Genomic DNA, 16,183 nt, shown 5'->3' on the forward strand with positions numbered 1-16,183 from the left:
ATTAGTGATTTGATGGTGACTCACTAATCGTCTAAGATAGAATATTGGATGGTGTAAATGAAAACTAGTGTGATTAAAATTTCATTTTAACTGTAACTGTAATCTAGTTACAAGCAAAAAAAGGTATACTACTACCATGACTAATAAATTCAAGACTGCTAAATGTTATAATCTATGAAATATTTCATTATATAAGTATAAACATATAGATATACTTATTATATACTTCAGATTGAAGTAATGCAAAGCCTTTAATAAAAAAAGGCTTGATTTGCAATGCAACACCTTTAAATTAGTAGTCATAATACTTATTTAGATGCTTAATATCACTTTAGAATTGCCATATTTCTTCATTTGAAAGAAAACACAGTGACAGAAACATCTTTGATTAAAATCAGAGGGATATGATCTTGTCAGAAATCTAATCTTGTCACTCTTAGAACATTAAAGAGAGAATATTCCCTGAAACTGAGTAAATATTTCTAGTTTACAAACAAGATCAAAAGTCTCTTTCCCTAGGCTACTGAAAAAAAGTACATGAAAGCCAGAAACAATCGTATAATATCAATGTTAATATTTTGGTAACCAGGGGAAGCTGATGTTTAATTTTGAGCTTGAGAGCTTAATTGCAAATTTCATGAAGTTTACACAGCTCTAAAGATTCAGATCAAAAGAAGTCTAACTTTGAATAGATACACAGAATAATCCTAAAGGAGTAGGATTTTTATTGCCACATGTCATTTCAAGAACCTTTTCTATCCCATGTGATTTCTCAAAGAGCTCAACATAGCTCCAACTGACTTTGTCAGAAGAAGGTTCTGTTTCAAGCAAACTGAACTTATAGCCTCTTTGCGATTCATGAAGCAGAATGATTATTTTGTGTGGAGTAATAGACACAATGCATCTCAACCGAATTAAGACCTCAAAAAATTTTGTTTTCTGATTTTTTCAGTAGAAGTTGGACAGATACAAGAAGAGACAACGTAACAAAAAGCTGTGTTAAATTGCACAGGACAGAAAATCTTGGGGATCATTATGTGCATGTACTATTCTAGATCTAGTTATAAACAAATGGTATTCTTTATGTAGAAATAAAATCCCTTGAATTTGACACTCTCTGTCTTCCTTAAGTTTTGGTTTGGTACATGTGGCAAATAGCTATTTTTTTAGTAAAATGTACAGAGGGTCTTGCATCTCACTTTATGTCACTCCCTCATGAATACTAAGGAAATGAATATTAATATTGTGTCTGCTACAGTTTTTACATGGCTTTATGTTTTACAATATTTTAATAAAAAAAATAAAATTCAGACATTATAACTGACACAGCTACTGAAAGTTTATATCTCTACAAGTTTTGTCATCTACAAAACTTCAAGCAATGTACGTATGAGAAACTCAGTCATCTAAGATACAGCTTTTTGAGATTTTGGTATTTTTCAAATGTTTTGCAAGGACATTGTCTAATGCATACATTAATTTTAATACGGGAACAAAGAGAGATATTGACCTTAAAAAGTGCATGTAAAGTTGTTAATCTAAGTTGGATGTTCTTTTTGATTTCGCAGTGTGAAAATAAAATTTTGTCTCACTGTAAAACTAATTGGTAGAATTAATTAATGTAAAAATGTCATGTTGATGGTAACACCTGTAATGTAACATTAATAAGAATGATAATGATATACATGTTACAGTAAATATTAATTCCACGAAAGGTATATGAAACTTGAAGATGGGAGTGAAGGCTGTCAATTGAAATTAAGTGGATTCTTTCTGTCTACTTGAAAAACTTGGTTTTTACTAGAATATATTTTCTGCTAAGGATAGGTAGTCTGCACTTCAGAATTTGTGAAGATCTATATTTCTAGAGCTGAATGGAATTTTTTAAGCTTTTTATTGTCAAAATACAAAGAAGACACTCTAAGAAATGTTTTATAAATTTCTGACATTTGATTTTATGTTGAATAAATAAGTACAAGCCCTGAAAGTTGATATAGACGTAAAGTTAATATATTTCATTTTGACATTTTTATGAGTTATTTGGTTTTTTCAATGTAACATACTTTTATTTTAAAATTCCTTCTAATATATTTTAACCAAGTACCTAAAAGTCATCGTTAAAAATTTTTATGAGATAGATTTTTTTTTTTTTCCAAAGAAGAAATATGTTTTTAAAACCGTTTGACCTAAAGTTAGCTTTAAATTTTTAACTGCTCATTTGTGGTTACATATTTAAAAATACAAATTAATTTCCACCTTGAGTAAAACTGGATATTTTTGGATGAAAGGAAATATATTAAGAAGCTCAAAATATTCACTTAGTCTCCAAAGCTTATCCCACATTCCCTCCTTCCTCAGTAAGAGCTTGGTTCTTACTGAAGATGTACTGAACTAATTTCCCACAGAAAAGGAAAATTCAACCTTCCTGTAAGCTTAATTCACTGTAGTTTTTATTAGAAGTTTTGATTCATTGGTTCATAACCCTCTCCTAGGGCTTGATATATCTTCTGAGAAAAAGCATCCTGATAAGTCTTCAATTTCATTAAATTCATTCATGAAAGATATTTTGATACTTCCTCTGTAGACCATTGAAAGAAACATTCGCTACTTTCTTTTGAGAGATATCTTCTGCAGTGCCTTTGCAAAACCTTGCAGAACAGTTTGCCTCCTGACACTCCTGTCTGAGACAGTATTGCCCTGTGTTTTGAGATACAACATGTTCTTGGAAAGTAGTGAAAACTTTATGATCATTCTCACACTCTGGATCTGGGGAGATGAAAATGTGGGGAGATGAAAATGTGAGTTCTGATTATCTGTGGCTGCCCACATTTTTATGTGGGATGTGGAGCTGTGGATATCTGGTAAGCACAGGTTTCAAGTGCTTCACTGTGGTTGTAAAAATCAATGTTTCAGTAGGAGGAAGCAAGTGAAACTACATTAAAACATTTTGAAACATATCTATGTAAATACATATTTTTTTAATCCTTAATTATAAATATAATTGATGATATTTCTCTAATGGTGTTTTATTATTTTTCTATACTGGACTTTTTTGAGGATTATTTAATTTGTTTGATACATCTGGCAAGCCAAATTATTTAAATAATACAACTGACTCTGGAATGGCTTTATATTTGTAGATGGAATAGTTACTCCCATTTTCCTCTTAAAAGTTTGATTTTAAAATTACCGAGAAAAACTTTTTACTTCTTTATATCCTGATGAATAACCTGTTCTTTTGTGAAATATGTGACATATCTTTCTGAACATACTTGAGAATAATCTGGTCATAAGTGCTTTAAGGGTATAACCATAGTAGATTGACTTGACATATCATATTAATTCCATCCTGCATTTTAAAATTTTAAAATATTGCATTTTGGTTTTATCCTGAATGTTTCAGATTTCAAACCTTGGGTTGAACTGTGAAACATTTAAATAAAAATCGTTTTATCACTAATTTCATTCAAATTAGTTACAATATTTTACCACCACAGTTTACATAACAAGAAATACTTTAAAAAAGAATTTGTACAGCTAAAATAGAAATTAAAAAATTTAATGACCAAGAAATGGAGCCTTAAATTTGATGGACAGACAAGTGCATAACAATGTCAGGTGAATCAGCATTTCTGTCACATGCAATTAATATTTACATTTCCCTTCCTAATGTGCTCATTATTAATTAATTTCATAAGATATGGATTTGTCTTATCTTGTACATATACATTCAATATCTACAAATTAAATAATTTAAATAACAGATCTCCTAAAGAATATCTAGGAAGTGTAATCCAAAATGCTAATATCTTTTCTTTGTAGCTTGATTCAGCTAGCAAAACTACAGCTCTAATTTAAAGTATTAGATTAAGTTGTAATTCCTCTCTTTTGTTTTTGTAATTTTTTGTGCTTAAAATACAATTCATTGATGCTATCAATTAATTATATAATTTTAATCTTATTGCTAATGGCCTTATAAATGGAATTGTAGATGTGAGAGTTAAGATAGATTCTTTATTATTTGTACTTCATTACCAGATTTAGGATCTAAACATACCTGGTTATACCACACATGGTTTGCGTGGTTAGAATAGAGACTATCTATGACTATATAATTTTACCTTCAAATATGCTGCAATTATATGGAGTCACATAGCTGAACATGAGTATTTTGTTATGCAATGCAGATATGAATGCTATAAGCTTGTGAAAGGACTTGAGACCCTAAATCATCTTAGAGGTGGTTTTACAGAACTAACTTCTAGTTGTCTTTTGGTTGTAAATATTAGTTTAAGGCATAATAGCAAATATTTTAAATACACTGATACTGACATACAAATTGCTTACAAATATAGTTTCCTTATTATTGTGTTTGAATTTTTTGACATTCAGAAATTGAGAAAGGAGGCTGTGGAGACCCTGGAATTCCATCATACGGAAAAAGGACTGGCAGCAGTTTCCTGCATGGAGACACACTTACCTTTGAATGTCAAGCAGCTTTTGAACTGGTGGGAGAGAGAACTATTACATGTCAACAAAACAACCAGTGGTCTGGCAACAAACCCAGCTGTGTTTGTAAGTTACTTTTTTTTCGGTATTATTTTTCTGACCTTAGTCTCTTGCTTTTCAGAGCATTTGTCACTAGCCAACAGGAAATAATTTCAAAAGACTTTTAAGACTTTTTCAGTCATTTTTTGTTTTGATTGGCTCAAAATAACCCATTTATGAGTATACTGGTTTAGGCCCATCCAGGGACAAAAGACCACGATTAGACTCAAGTACCACAGACGAGAATTCCTAAAGGGCAAGGAGGGTTTAATTGCCGCTTATGGTCCCAAACGAAACAGACCAGGCCACTAGGCTTGGAGAAGAAAACAGACAATAATTTAATCCACCACCAGCCAAATCATAAACATAAATATAACGACACCAAAACATAACAAACACAAAACAACACAGAGTGGTACAATGATGAAGAGCACAATCAGCCCTTTAAGACCACCTTCTCCCTGCCCCTACCCTCTTCTGATGCTCAGAGTTCTGATCCTAGTATCTTCTCCCCTGCTGAACGGCTCAGGGAGGCAAGGAGTGGGGGTTTCAGTCAGTCTATTCCTGATAGCTTCTGTCATTTGTCTCTCCTCAGGGCAGGCGGGCTCCTCACTGGCCCTCCCTGCTCCTCTGTGGGGTACCTCACACACCCAGTAGCCCTGCACAGGCTGCTCCTTTGTGTGTTCATCCCAAAGGCTGCAGCTCCTCTCTGCCTCTCGTGTGGGGCTGCTCTGCGGCGTGCAGGCTCTCCAGCACAGCCTGCGCCATGGCCACCTCCTCACACAGTCCCTCGCCCATCCGGGTGCACTCACATGGAGCTACTGGTGGCTCTCAGTCCTGCCATGGCCCTGCACGGGTTGCAGGGGTACAGCCTACATTCTTGACATGGATTGCAGAGGTGTCTCTGATCTGGTGCTCCTTTCTTCTTCCTACTCTGACTGTGGGGTCTGCATAGTCACCTCCATCTTGTACCACTCCTACACCTCCTCCCAAGCACTTCAAATTCACATCTTTAAATAGTGTTGGCAGAGGCACCAGATTGACCCAGCTGAGCTGGAGGTGAGTCTGAACCCAAGAGCTGGGGAAAAGTCTGAGAACTCTTTATAAGGTCTACACTGCAAACCCGTCTCCTTGTTACCAAGCAAAAGCTGCTCTTCGCTGAACCATGACAATGGGGAATATCACATAGTACTATTTTAGAGTGTTCTTTTCCTCATTTTATATTTAATTGAACCATTTGACATTCTTGATGTAGATGTGTGCTGAATCAGGCCCTAAATGAGCAAATCCTAACAGCGTGTTCAAAAAGGCTCTGTAGCACATGCCCATTGATTCTGCCAGTGCAAAACAATCTGCAGATCCATATAAAAAGAGATTAGGATTTTTTCCTCATATCTTAATGAAGCATGAAAATGACTGCAAAGAATGTAAGGATATCCAACATGGAAAAAGAGTTTTGATTTAGTTTTGAATTTTGTTTTAAACAATAAAATATGTTTGTAAGTAAACTTGTAGACTGATTTAAATAGAGAGGGTTGCTTGTTGTTTAGTTTGAGGATATTTTATTTTGTTTTCCTTTTCTATGGTAGAGTAGTACGCAGATATATTAGGCAGTTCTTCAGACCACATTACCTTTTCCCTTAGAAAGTCTCATAATTCAGTACTAGATTTTCAAAACAACCTTAATGAAGTGTCCAGTTCTACTTTGACATATTTCACAGCTGTTTTGGTACAGAATTTACAAAGCTGAGTAAGCTCTCTGGATTAGAAATCTCTATATGCTCATGCAAAGTGGAAATGTGTCTAAGGAGGTAAGGCTTGGGCATGAAGACAATGCAGCTACAATTCCTTTTGAAGATAGAAGTTGTGTTTCTTCATGATGCTGAATTGCATTTGGTTGACATATTAGTTGCTGTTAACAATAGTATTAAATACTTTGCTGTGCTCTACTACTTGAAGTGCACGTGCCCTGTGAAAGATAATGAAATCTAAACTTACAACTTTTATTTACAAACACTGAATTTGACCCATTTGAAGAGCTGAGTAATGCTTATCCTTTGTATTATTAATATGCAGTGAGCTTTCCACTTTATGAATGTACTGTGCTTCTCACTAAAGTACCAGCCACAAGCTTATGAATCTGAATTCAGTTAGGAATTGCCTAGATGAATATTTGCATAAATGAATGAAAAAGGAGAGAGGTGAATAGTTCAATTGTTCAATTGCTTCATGCTATTGAAGGGAAACTAAGGGTAAAAGAAGCTTGTACTTTATATTCTTCAGAGTTCTTGATCGAGGCACATCTAAATTTCTATTATTATTTACATCAGCATGAACTTTATGTAGTACAGGCAAAACTATCCCATGTGATTTTTTTTTTGATTGCTAAGTACATTTTCATGCATATTCCTTTAGAAAAAAATCACACTTAAATTTGGAAGTTACATTTTCATTTCAGAAAAAACTTTCAGTTTTTCCAAATTCTGACATATCTGGTATTGCTTTGCTTCTTTTGTCATTCTCTAAATGCTTTTGACAATCTCTTGCAGGCCTTGGTGCAGTCACTTAGCCTCACTTGGGGATACAAAAACCTGCAAGGCTATTGTTATATTTGAGAAATATTTTGACAATCTGAAACATTTCCAGGTTGCATGTGTCATAGTCTTGACATTCAGGCTTCAAAGCATCCTCTTCCACAAGAATGAAAAATAAAAATACAAGCATTTATAATGTTTATGGATAGTATTTTGAGAATCTATTTTTGTTTTCTTTAGTCTCATGTTTCTTCAACTTCACCACACCATCTGGAATTATTCTTTCTCCAAATTATCCTGAGGAGTATGGGAACAATATGAACTGTGTTTGGTTAATTATCTCAGAGCCAGGAAGCAGAATCCATCTAATTTTCAATGACTTTGACGTAGAACCTCAGTTTGACTACCTTACAGTGAAAGATGATGGCATTTCGGATTTACCACCACTTGGCACTTTTTCTGGCAATGAGGTTCCTTCTCAGCTGGCTAGCAGTGGGCACATAGTAAGACTTGAATTTCAATCAGATCACTCTACCACTGGAAGAGGATTTAATATCACGTACACAAGTAAGAACTTCAACTTTTGTGCCTAGTCTTAAAATCAAGCTATCTTCATAATAATGAAAAATAGAATGTGTTCATTTATAATACAGAAGTGTAATGCTTGCATAATTGCTTTGATTTCAGCTGTCATCTTGATATTCATTAACTTATCTTAATCTTTATCATTTATTTATTTTAATTGTGATAGTGCTGAGGAATTTCCTTCATTATTTAAGGGACTCAATGGTTGACACTGCATAAATGCAGAGCATGTAACTAAAGCCCAGACCATTCAGATCAAAGCATCCAGTGCAAGTGGTTTCATATACTTCTCTATGGAAGCAGAAAGAATAAGCTCACAAAGGTGCTAAGCTTAGATACAAAATAGGAACTGTTCATCTGAAAATCAGAGAAGTATAAAAAGCAACTAGAATATTGTTACAAATAAAGAGCTCTTGGAACTTTCTTTGCTTTTGTATTTTATCTTCCAGTTAAATGGTGTGATATAGAAGAATATAGATGTCTAAGAATACAAATCTCTTTTTGGGATACATATAATAGTCACCCTCTGTGTTTTTTCTAATGTCTAGCTGTGTTTTTTCTAGCAGATCTTATACAGAAGTCTTTCCTATAGGAATGCATGAATTTAAGAATCGTTCTCAGTGTATAGTTACTTTAAGATATTTTAAGATCATAGTATCTCTGATAATGCAGTACAAAATTTAATTACAACTACACAACGAGTTCAAAAGTTGTTTAAATGTGGACATGATAAAGAGAGCTACTGAAAGCATAAATGTTTCATGTTTGGCAAACCAGGCTAAAAAAAAAATCTGGCTAAAGAGAACTACCTATTGTTTTGTTTATATGAAAGGGTATTAGTCAACAAAAATCTCAATTGAAAACAGTAACATCATCAAAATAGTAATATCATCATCATGAAGAAAATGTTATTACATTTGCCATAGGTTGCTAACTCTCCTAGAAGTTTTATTAGTCATTCAAAGACATTACTTATATAGAGGTGATATGTTTAGATGAAGAAATTATCTTCAAAGGTTATAGAAAAAGTTAATTGGCAATAAAGATGTCTGTCACATTTTGTGCTGTTTCTATCCTGTGACAATTAAGAAAATAATTTAATAATTTCTGTGGAAGGCCAAGGCATTTCTCTGCATTATTTAGAAAGATGCCCCACATAAAACTGTAATTTATGGATTGCAGGCCTTTTTATGTCTTAGATGTATAAATCGTCCCTTTGCTTTCAGAAAAAGGGATAATTATGTCTTGAAAAGTTGTGAGGATAAGAAAATGAAGACCTTCACCTTAATTAAAACTGTAGAGATTAAAAGACTTACCAGGAAATGTGAGATCTGAATTCTTGGTCTGTTTCTATCTGAGATTATTCAAATCTTTTTCCATATTCTATTCTACTAAAGTATTGTCAGACTGTAAGGAGTCTTTAGTATTCCTATTTGAAGCTGGAGAATGGTGCAGTCAGGAGTATAATACTCATAGATCAAACTCCATGACAGTCTGGATCACCTAGGTATTATGCAAAAGAGCTTTCTATCACAATTTTCTTACTAGAGTAGGTGTTGCTTCTCAGCTTGATGCACACATATGCTCACGTAGTGGAAAACTGAGATGACAAATGAAAGTTTCCTGATGGTAATCTACTCCAGCATGGACTTCCCACATAGTCACACCCTCCATTGGGTATCCATCCACTCTGTTGTGGAGTCCTACATGGACTGTGGGTGAGTCTTTGCTCCCCTGTGGCCTCCATGGCTGCAGAGGGACAGTCTGCCTCACAATGGGCTGCACCACAGGCTGTAGGTGAACCTCTGCTCTGGGTGTGGAGCACCTTCTCCCCTCCTTCTTCACTGACCCAGGTACCTGCAAACTTGTTCCTCTCACATTCTTATACCTATCTCTGCTGCAGCTTACTCCTGCACAGAAGGAGAAAAGTGTAGGTTAATCACAGTAGGTTAATCACAGAGGCATTACTATCATTCCTAATTGATTCAGCCTTGGTCAGCAGCGGGTCCATCTTGGAGCTGACTGGCACTAGCCCTATCATGTGTAGGGGAAGCTTCTAGCAGCTTCTCTCAGAAGCCACCCTTGTAGCCACCTCACTACAAGGCACAAAACCTTACTATGCAAACCCACTATACAACTCCACTAGATGAACGCAGACTGCTCTCAACATCTCACTGGGAGATTGCTCTGTCTGGCCTGAGCAGTGACAATAGTTTTTTAGCAATAGTCTGTATTTCTGCCACATTAGCTGCTATGTGAGATGATACTTCTCATAACGTTAAAGGCAAACAGCTTGATTTTTTCCAGAGGGAAATTTAAGCAATATATTTTTGTCTAAGACACATACAAATAAGAAGCTTCCCGATTTGAACTATGTTGCATCTGTGTGAATATCAGTGGATTTAATGCTGAGTTCTTATTGAGGAGGTTTTTTTTTTTACTTTCAATATATTGCAGAATGTAGGAAGTCTTAGGTATTATGTATTACTATATTACAATTGAAAAACAGGTTCTCAACTCCCGAAAAATAAAAAACTTGGAGGGATGGTATTTGTTGTTGATGTTGTTATTACTGTTGATATTATTATTATTATTGTTTTTGTTGCTGTTATTATATCAGCCTTTGGTCAGAATGAGTGCCATGATCCAGGCATTCCTATAAATGGGAGACGTTTTGGAGATAGATTCCTTCTGGGAAGTTCTGTTTCCTTTCACTGTGACGATGGCTTTGTGAAGACCCAAGGCTCTGAATCCATAACATGTATTATGCAAGATGGAAATGTAGTATGGAGCTCTACTGTCCCACGTTGTGAAGGTAAGGGCAAAATCTTGACTTTGCACCTATGCTTTGAAACTTTTTAAATTTAGCTTACTTTTGACATTTTGCACAGATATTAGATGTATTCCTGTGTGACCTACTCTAAGTGGTCCTGAGCTAGCAGTACTTTTTTTCTAATGAAACAAGTGATAAAAATTAAGTACATTTGTCTAATGAATTTCTAATGTCTGATATTTATTATATTTCCCAAAATTTCCAAATTTATTTACTTGTTCTTATCTAGGTCAATACACAGATTAAGATGAGCTATAGTTGGAATTAAACTTCTCTTTAGTATGAAATACAATGAGAATTTTTTAAAAAGTAGACCAATTCCTTGATATTTAACAGTGATGGGTCCTAAAGCAAGACATATGAATGTGTTAGTAATGTTAAAAAAATTATGTGTCTTTTAGTAAGCAATAGATATGTAGTAAGATACTTAATTAAATTATACTTTTTTTAAGAAACTACTCCAAATCTTCTGATATAAATTCTCACACTTCCATTAATTTCAGTGTCATTGCAGTAATCTAAGGATCTGGATCATACTGCTTTAATGATTTTTGTTATTTGGGCAATTTGACAACTCGGTTCTCATAAGACTGTGTGTTTCTAAGAAAATTTAAAGATACTGATAAAAACCATGTTAGCAGCCTAGCAGAAGTAGTGTATGTGAAACTAGATGTTGTATTAGTATTTCTTATCCTCATTAAGGCATGTAAGGAGTTATGTAGTGAAGCAGGTTTTTCAGCCTATAGCAAAACTACCCCCATCCAAAGAGGAAGTAGGGCGAAATTCTTCATTGAAAGATGTTTTCTTATTTTGAATCTCTATACACAATGGTTACAGTATTCAGTATAATATTTGTGTAATTTTATTTCCACAAACATATAATTAAGAAATGATAAAACAAATACATAAATGATTAAGAAAAATTTTAAGAAAGTACTGCTCAGAACCTTGCATGTTGTCTGCATAATTTTTTAATGAAGAAAGGATCAAACTATTAGACTCTTATTTTAGATTTTGCCCGGTTTTTTTTATATAGGAGGACATATAGTTCTTTTAAGTTATTCAAGATATGTTCCTTTCTGTGTAGATTTTCTTTCTAATTGACAATTAAAACAGTTCCTGGGTTTGGGTTACAGAACGGATTAAGCATCCTTGTTAGTTTGTTTATAGATAATTTAGTTTGCTTCTGAAATTTCTGGGCCACTGTAGTTTTTCCCCTGCTCTGTGTCTGTGTATTTAATACTCTATAAGCAACACCTGAAATATGTGATGTGTTAATATCAGGTAAAAATCAACAGTCTTCTGGTTATTCTTGTTTTTAATTGACAAGATTTCATTTAAATAAATACCGCAGAATAAATTTCATTCCTCATTAACTATACAAATGTAAAATAAAAGCCATTTTCCTGTCCAAACATTTTGCTTTGGAGACAATTCAGCATGTATAGTTTGTATTTTGTGGGTTGGTTGGGTTTTTTCCCCCATTTTCTTAAGAACTTCCCAGAGACAAGTGCAAGTCATGAATGAAATCAAGTAACTTCTCTGCATTGTTGGTTTTTTTTTTTTTGTTAAAAATGTTGAATTGAAACTAAGAATATTAATTTACCACTCATACAATCATTTTACTATTCATTTCCATATAGCATAATAGACTTCCTTGTCACTACTTAGAGAAACATTAAAAAAGTGACAATATATCTTTCATTGCAATTTGGAATTTGATGGTAATGATACCACTGACTACTTGAGAGCAATACAAATGATAGTATGATAAATTTACCTACTCTTGAAAGCATTCTTGTTTTAGACTTTTCCATAGACTTTGGTGAAAGATTTCAAAGCCCTGCATTATTACAGTTTATTTTTTTAAGGGACTTATTTTTCCCAAATATTTTTCAATCATTTCTGCTGTTATTTAATCCTGCATCATAGTCCTGCTCTGAAAAATACTCCCTATCTAGCCCCATTACTTTCATAGCCCTGTTGCAATACTTTTTCTATTTATGGAAGAAGATCAAGTTGTAGGATGTTTAAACAGATTGGACATACAAGTATGGACCCAATGGGATGCATACAAGAATGCTGAGAAAGCCAGCCAGTGACATCCACACCACTCTAAACAATCTTGCGAAGGTCATTTAAACCCAGGGAAATTCTTGAAGACTGAAAGAAAGCAAATTCTATATTGAAGAAAGGAGAATCCAAGGAATTACAAGTCTCACCTCAATCACTGAGAAAGGGGATACAGCAATAACCCCTGGAAACCATTTCCAAATATTGAAGAACAAGATGGTGATGGGGAGCAGTCAACATGGATTTATGAAGGGGAAATCATCCCTGACCAACCTCATAGCCTTCTGTGATGAGATGACTCCCCTGATGGATGAGGGGAGAGTAATGGGTATTTTTTATCTCAATTTTAGTAAGGTGTTTGACACTGTATCATACAAGATTACCATAGACAAACTGATGAAGTATGGACTAGAGAAGTGAGGTGAGTGAAAAACTGACTGACTGAATCATTGGATTCATAGTCAGTGGCAAGAGGTCCAGCTGGAAGCTAGTCCATGGTGCCAATACTGGATCCAATACTGTTTCAAGTCTTCAGTAATATCTGAATGCTGAGGCAAAGTCCACTGGATGGTACACTATGTACTCTTACTGTTGTATTGTGGGACTTTGAGAGGCTAGATAATTGGGCTGAGGGGAAATGAAAAGTCACTCCCTTCTGTTCAGCATTGGTGAGGCTATGTCAGGAGTGTTGTGTGTAGTCCTGGTTTGCCCTGTGTAAGAGAGATGTGGATATACTGCAGTGAGATCAGTGAAGGGACACAAAGATGATTAGAGACCTTCAGTACCTGTCATACAGTAAGAGATTGAGAGAACTGGGATTATATAGAAGAAAAAGACTCAGGACACAGGAGGGATCTTGTCAATGTGTACCAATACCTGATGGGATCAATAGCTGTGAAGAACATGGAGCCAGGCACTTCTCAGTGGTGTCCAGTGACAGGACAAGAGGCAATGAACACAAAATGAAATATATGAAGTTCTGTTTAATCATAAGGAAAAATTTTCACTGTCAGAGTGGTGAACATTGAAACAGATTGTCCAGAGAGTCTGTGAAGTATCTGCCTTGGAAGGGAGGGCATGATCCTGAATGAAAGGTCCTGTGAAATCTTCTGTATTGAAAAGGGAATGGACTAGATGATTTCCAGAGATCTTTTCCAACTTCAACTGTTATGTGATTCAATAGAATATTTACAACAGTCAGTTCTGCTGAACTGAATGATTGCTCAAAACAGTATTAGGTGATGCAATACAAGGAAAATAATTAGCTATAAATTCCTTGGAACAATTTGTCTGATATCTCCTCATAGATATGAAATCATAATAGATGTAAAAATTATGATACATAACTTGAATGAGATAATATGCTTTTCTACAGAAAGAAAGTTGGCAGAATCAAGTGCCACGATCTGTATATTAGGATATGTATAGACTAATAAGCTCTGATAAGATACATTGCAGGACTTATGATTTTGAAGTAAAGTGTTCATAACATAATGTAGAAAATTTAGTTGTGCTGTATATTATAGTTATTTTCATATATGTTTTAATTCATTTTTTTGTAAGTACTTTAAATATGTGTAATTGTATTAGAAATGCTGAGTATGATACAAATATACATTCTTTTTTCTTTCAGCACCATGTGGTGGACATTTAACAGCCTCCAGTGGTGTTATCTTACCACCAGGCTGGCCAGGATATTATAAAGACTCACTTAATTGTGAATGGGTGATTGAAGCAAGACCTGGACATTCCATTAAGATCACTTTTGACAGGTGAGAGTAAAACAAGTCATATGTGAGCACAAATATTTGTTTTAACATTGAAGAAAAAGAAATCTTTAAGAACCCAAACCAAAATTAAAAAATTATAAGAAGTGACTGAGGTCACTTGGTTTGTTCAGTTTGGAGAACAGAAGATTGAGAGGTGACCTCATCGCAGTCTAAGGTGTCAGTGGAGGTGAAGGGACAGGGAGGGGATGCTGATCTCTTCTCCCTGGTGAACTGTGACTAAACATGAGGAAATGACATGAACCTGTGTCAGGAGAAGTTCAGATGGGACATTAGGGAAAGGTTCTTCAATGAAAGCATGGTTGATTACTGGAAAAGTGTCCCTGGGAAAGTGATCATGGCACTGAGCCTGTCAGAGTTCAAGAAGCATCTCGACAACACTTAGTCATATGTTTCAGTTTTAAGTAGTCCTACTAGGAACAAGGCATTGTACTTCATGATCTTATGGGTCCCTTCTAAATTGAGATATTCTATGATTCTGTAATTTTACTTCAGGGTGTTTTAACATACTATTCGCTAACACCGTGGATAACAGAATTTTGTTTGAATACTGCAGATTTCAACATGAGTACAGAACATTGTTAAAAGCAGAATCTTAAACTTCATTTTAAAGTGTTGTCTAACTGAAAGTATAATCCCAATTAATTTGTAAAAAAGTTATCTCAGTGTGGACCTAAATATAGCTACTGAAATGCACTGGGATTATGTCCCTTTGTATCATGCAGATTTCTTTTGGAAGAACGATCTGTATGTCAAAGGGAATAATTTTCAGCCTAACTTACCTCTTACGTGGAGTCAGGAGGTAGTGAAAGTGCATTTTGGCACAAGAAATGTGAACTGCAGCATGTTTAATCCTTTCACAATTATTATGACCTCAATTAATACTTTTGTCTAACCATACAGGTATTCAACAATTTTTTTTTTTCAAAGAAAGCTCTTAAGAAAATAAATAAAATATTCAAGATATTCACCCTTTGAGCATCTTTGTAAAAAAGTTAAAAATATTCATTTGTTTAGGTGTTTGATCTAGATACTAACATCACACTAAGTACTCTATTTGATAAAATTTTGCAAAGGACAGTATGAAAGAAAGTGCCTGGAGCTAGAAATGTCTTTCTTGTAAGACCTTCTTGTGTTACCCAATCTGTGTTTAGTTTCACCTTCACATGGAGTCACAATGATGAACAAAAATTTTAATTATCATTCAGCATTCTATTTCTAAAAGTAGAAATGAAAAAGGATCTAAATTGATGGACAGAAGGGCAGAAGAATGTAAAAGTGACTGTTACTGGGTCAAAGTAAATATCCGTCTTGCTTGGTATTATGTTCCTCAGAAGGACAGAAATGCAGATTCCTAGGGATTGGATAAATATATCTGATACTTCCTATAAGTACTTCTCCATTTTATAATTCAAGATGTTCCTGAACTGAAAGGTAGGTGTGTGTTAGTTTGTTTAGTGATTTCCTGCATGTATCTCTTCCACTGACTTGTTTGTTTCTTTCTTGCACTTAGTATTCACATTCTTCATTTTTGAGAACTCATTGGAATCTGTTTGTTCCATTGATAGGAGTGGTGGCATATACAGACAAAGTGAACCAGAACGAGACAGCATTCATTTTTGCTTAAGAGTTCTGAATGAGTACAAAGATGAGAAGTCTGGAATGATTGAAAATTGTGTATAACTTTAACCGTTCTTGTAAAACTCTCTTGATATCTGTGCAATTCAGGAACCATATCTTTTAAAATCTTTTGTGGAGATCTAAGGAACTTCGCACTGGATGCCAACTATGAAAACTATAACATTGTAGCACTAGTGGAAACT

General features: G+C 34.6%; 1 protein-coding gene across 1 annotated transcript in view; it reads left to right on the forward strand.

The window, feature by feature from the left end:
- Positions 1-16,183, forward strand: part of CSMD1 (CUB and Sushi multiple domains 1) — a 1,065,186-nt gene that overhangs the window by 807,588 nt on the left and 241,415 nt on the right. Inside the window, exons 13-16 of the mRNA XM_061989487.1 lie at positions 4,393-4,575; positions 7,323-7,649; positions 10,288-10,482; positions 14,207-14,345. Coding sequence (XP_061845471.1) covers positions 4,393-4,575; positions 7,323-7,649; positions 10,288-10,482; positions 14,207-14,345 — 844 coding nt within the window. The remainder of the gene's footprint in view (positions 1-4,392; positions 4,576-7,322; positions 7,650-10,287; positions 10,483-14,206; positions 14,346-16,183) is intronic.

Source organism: Colius striatus, chromosome 2 (genome assembly GCF_028858725.1).
Source record: "Colius striatus isolate bColStr4 chromosome 2, bColStr4.1.hap1, whole genome shotgun sequence".
Taxonomy (NCBI): domain Eukaryota; kingdom Metazoa; phylum Chordata; class Aves; order Coliiformes; family Coliidae; genus Colius; species Colius striatus.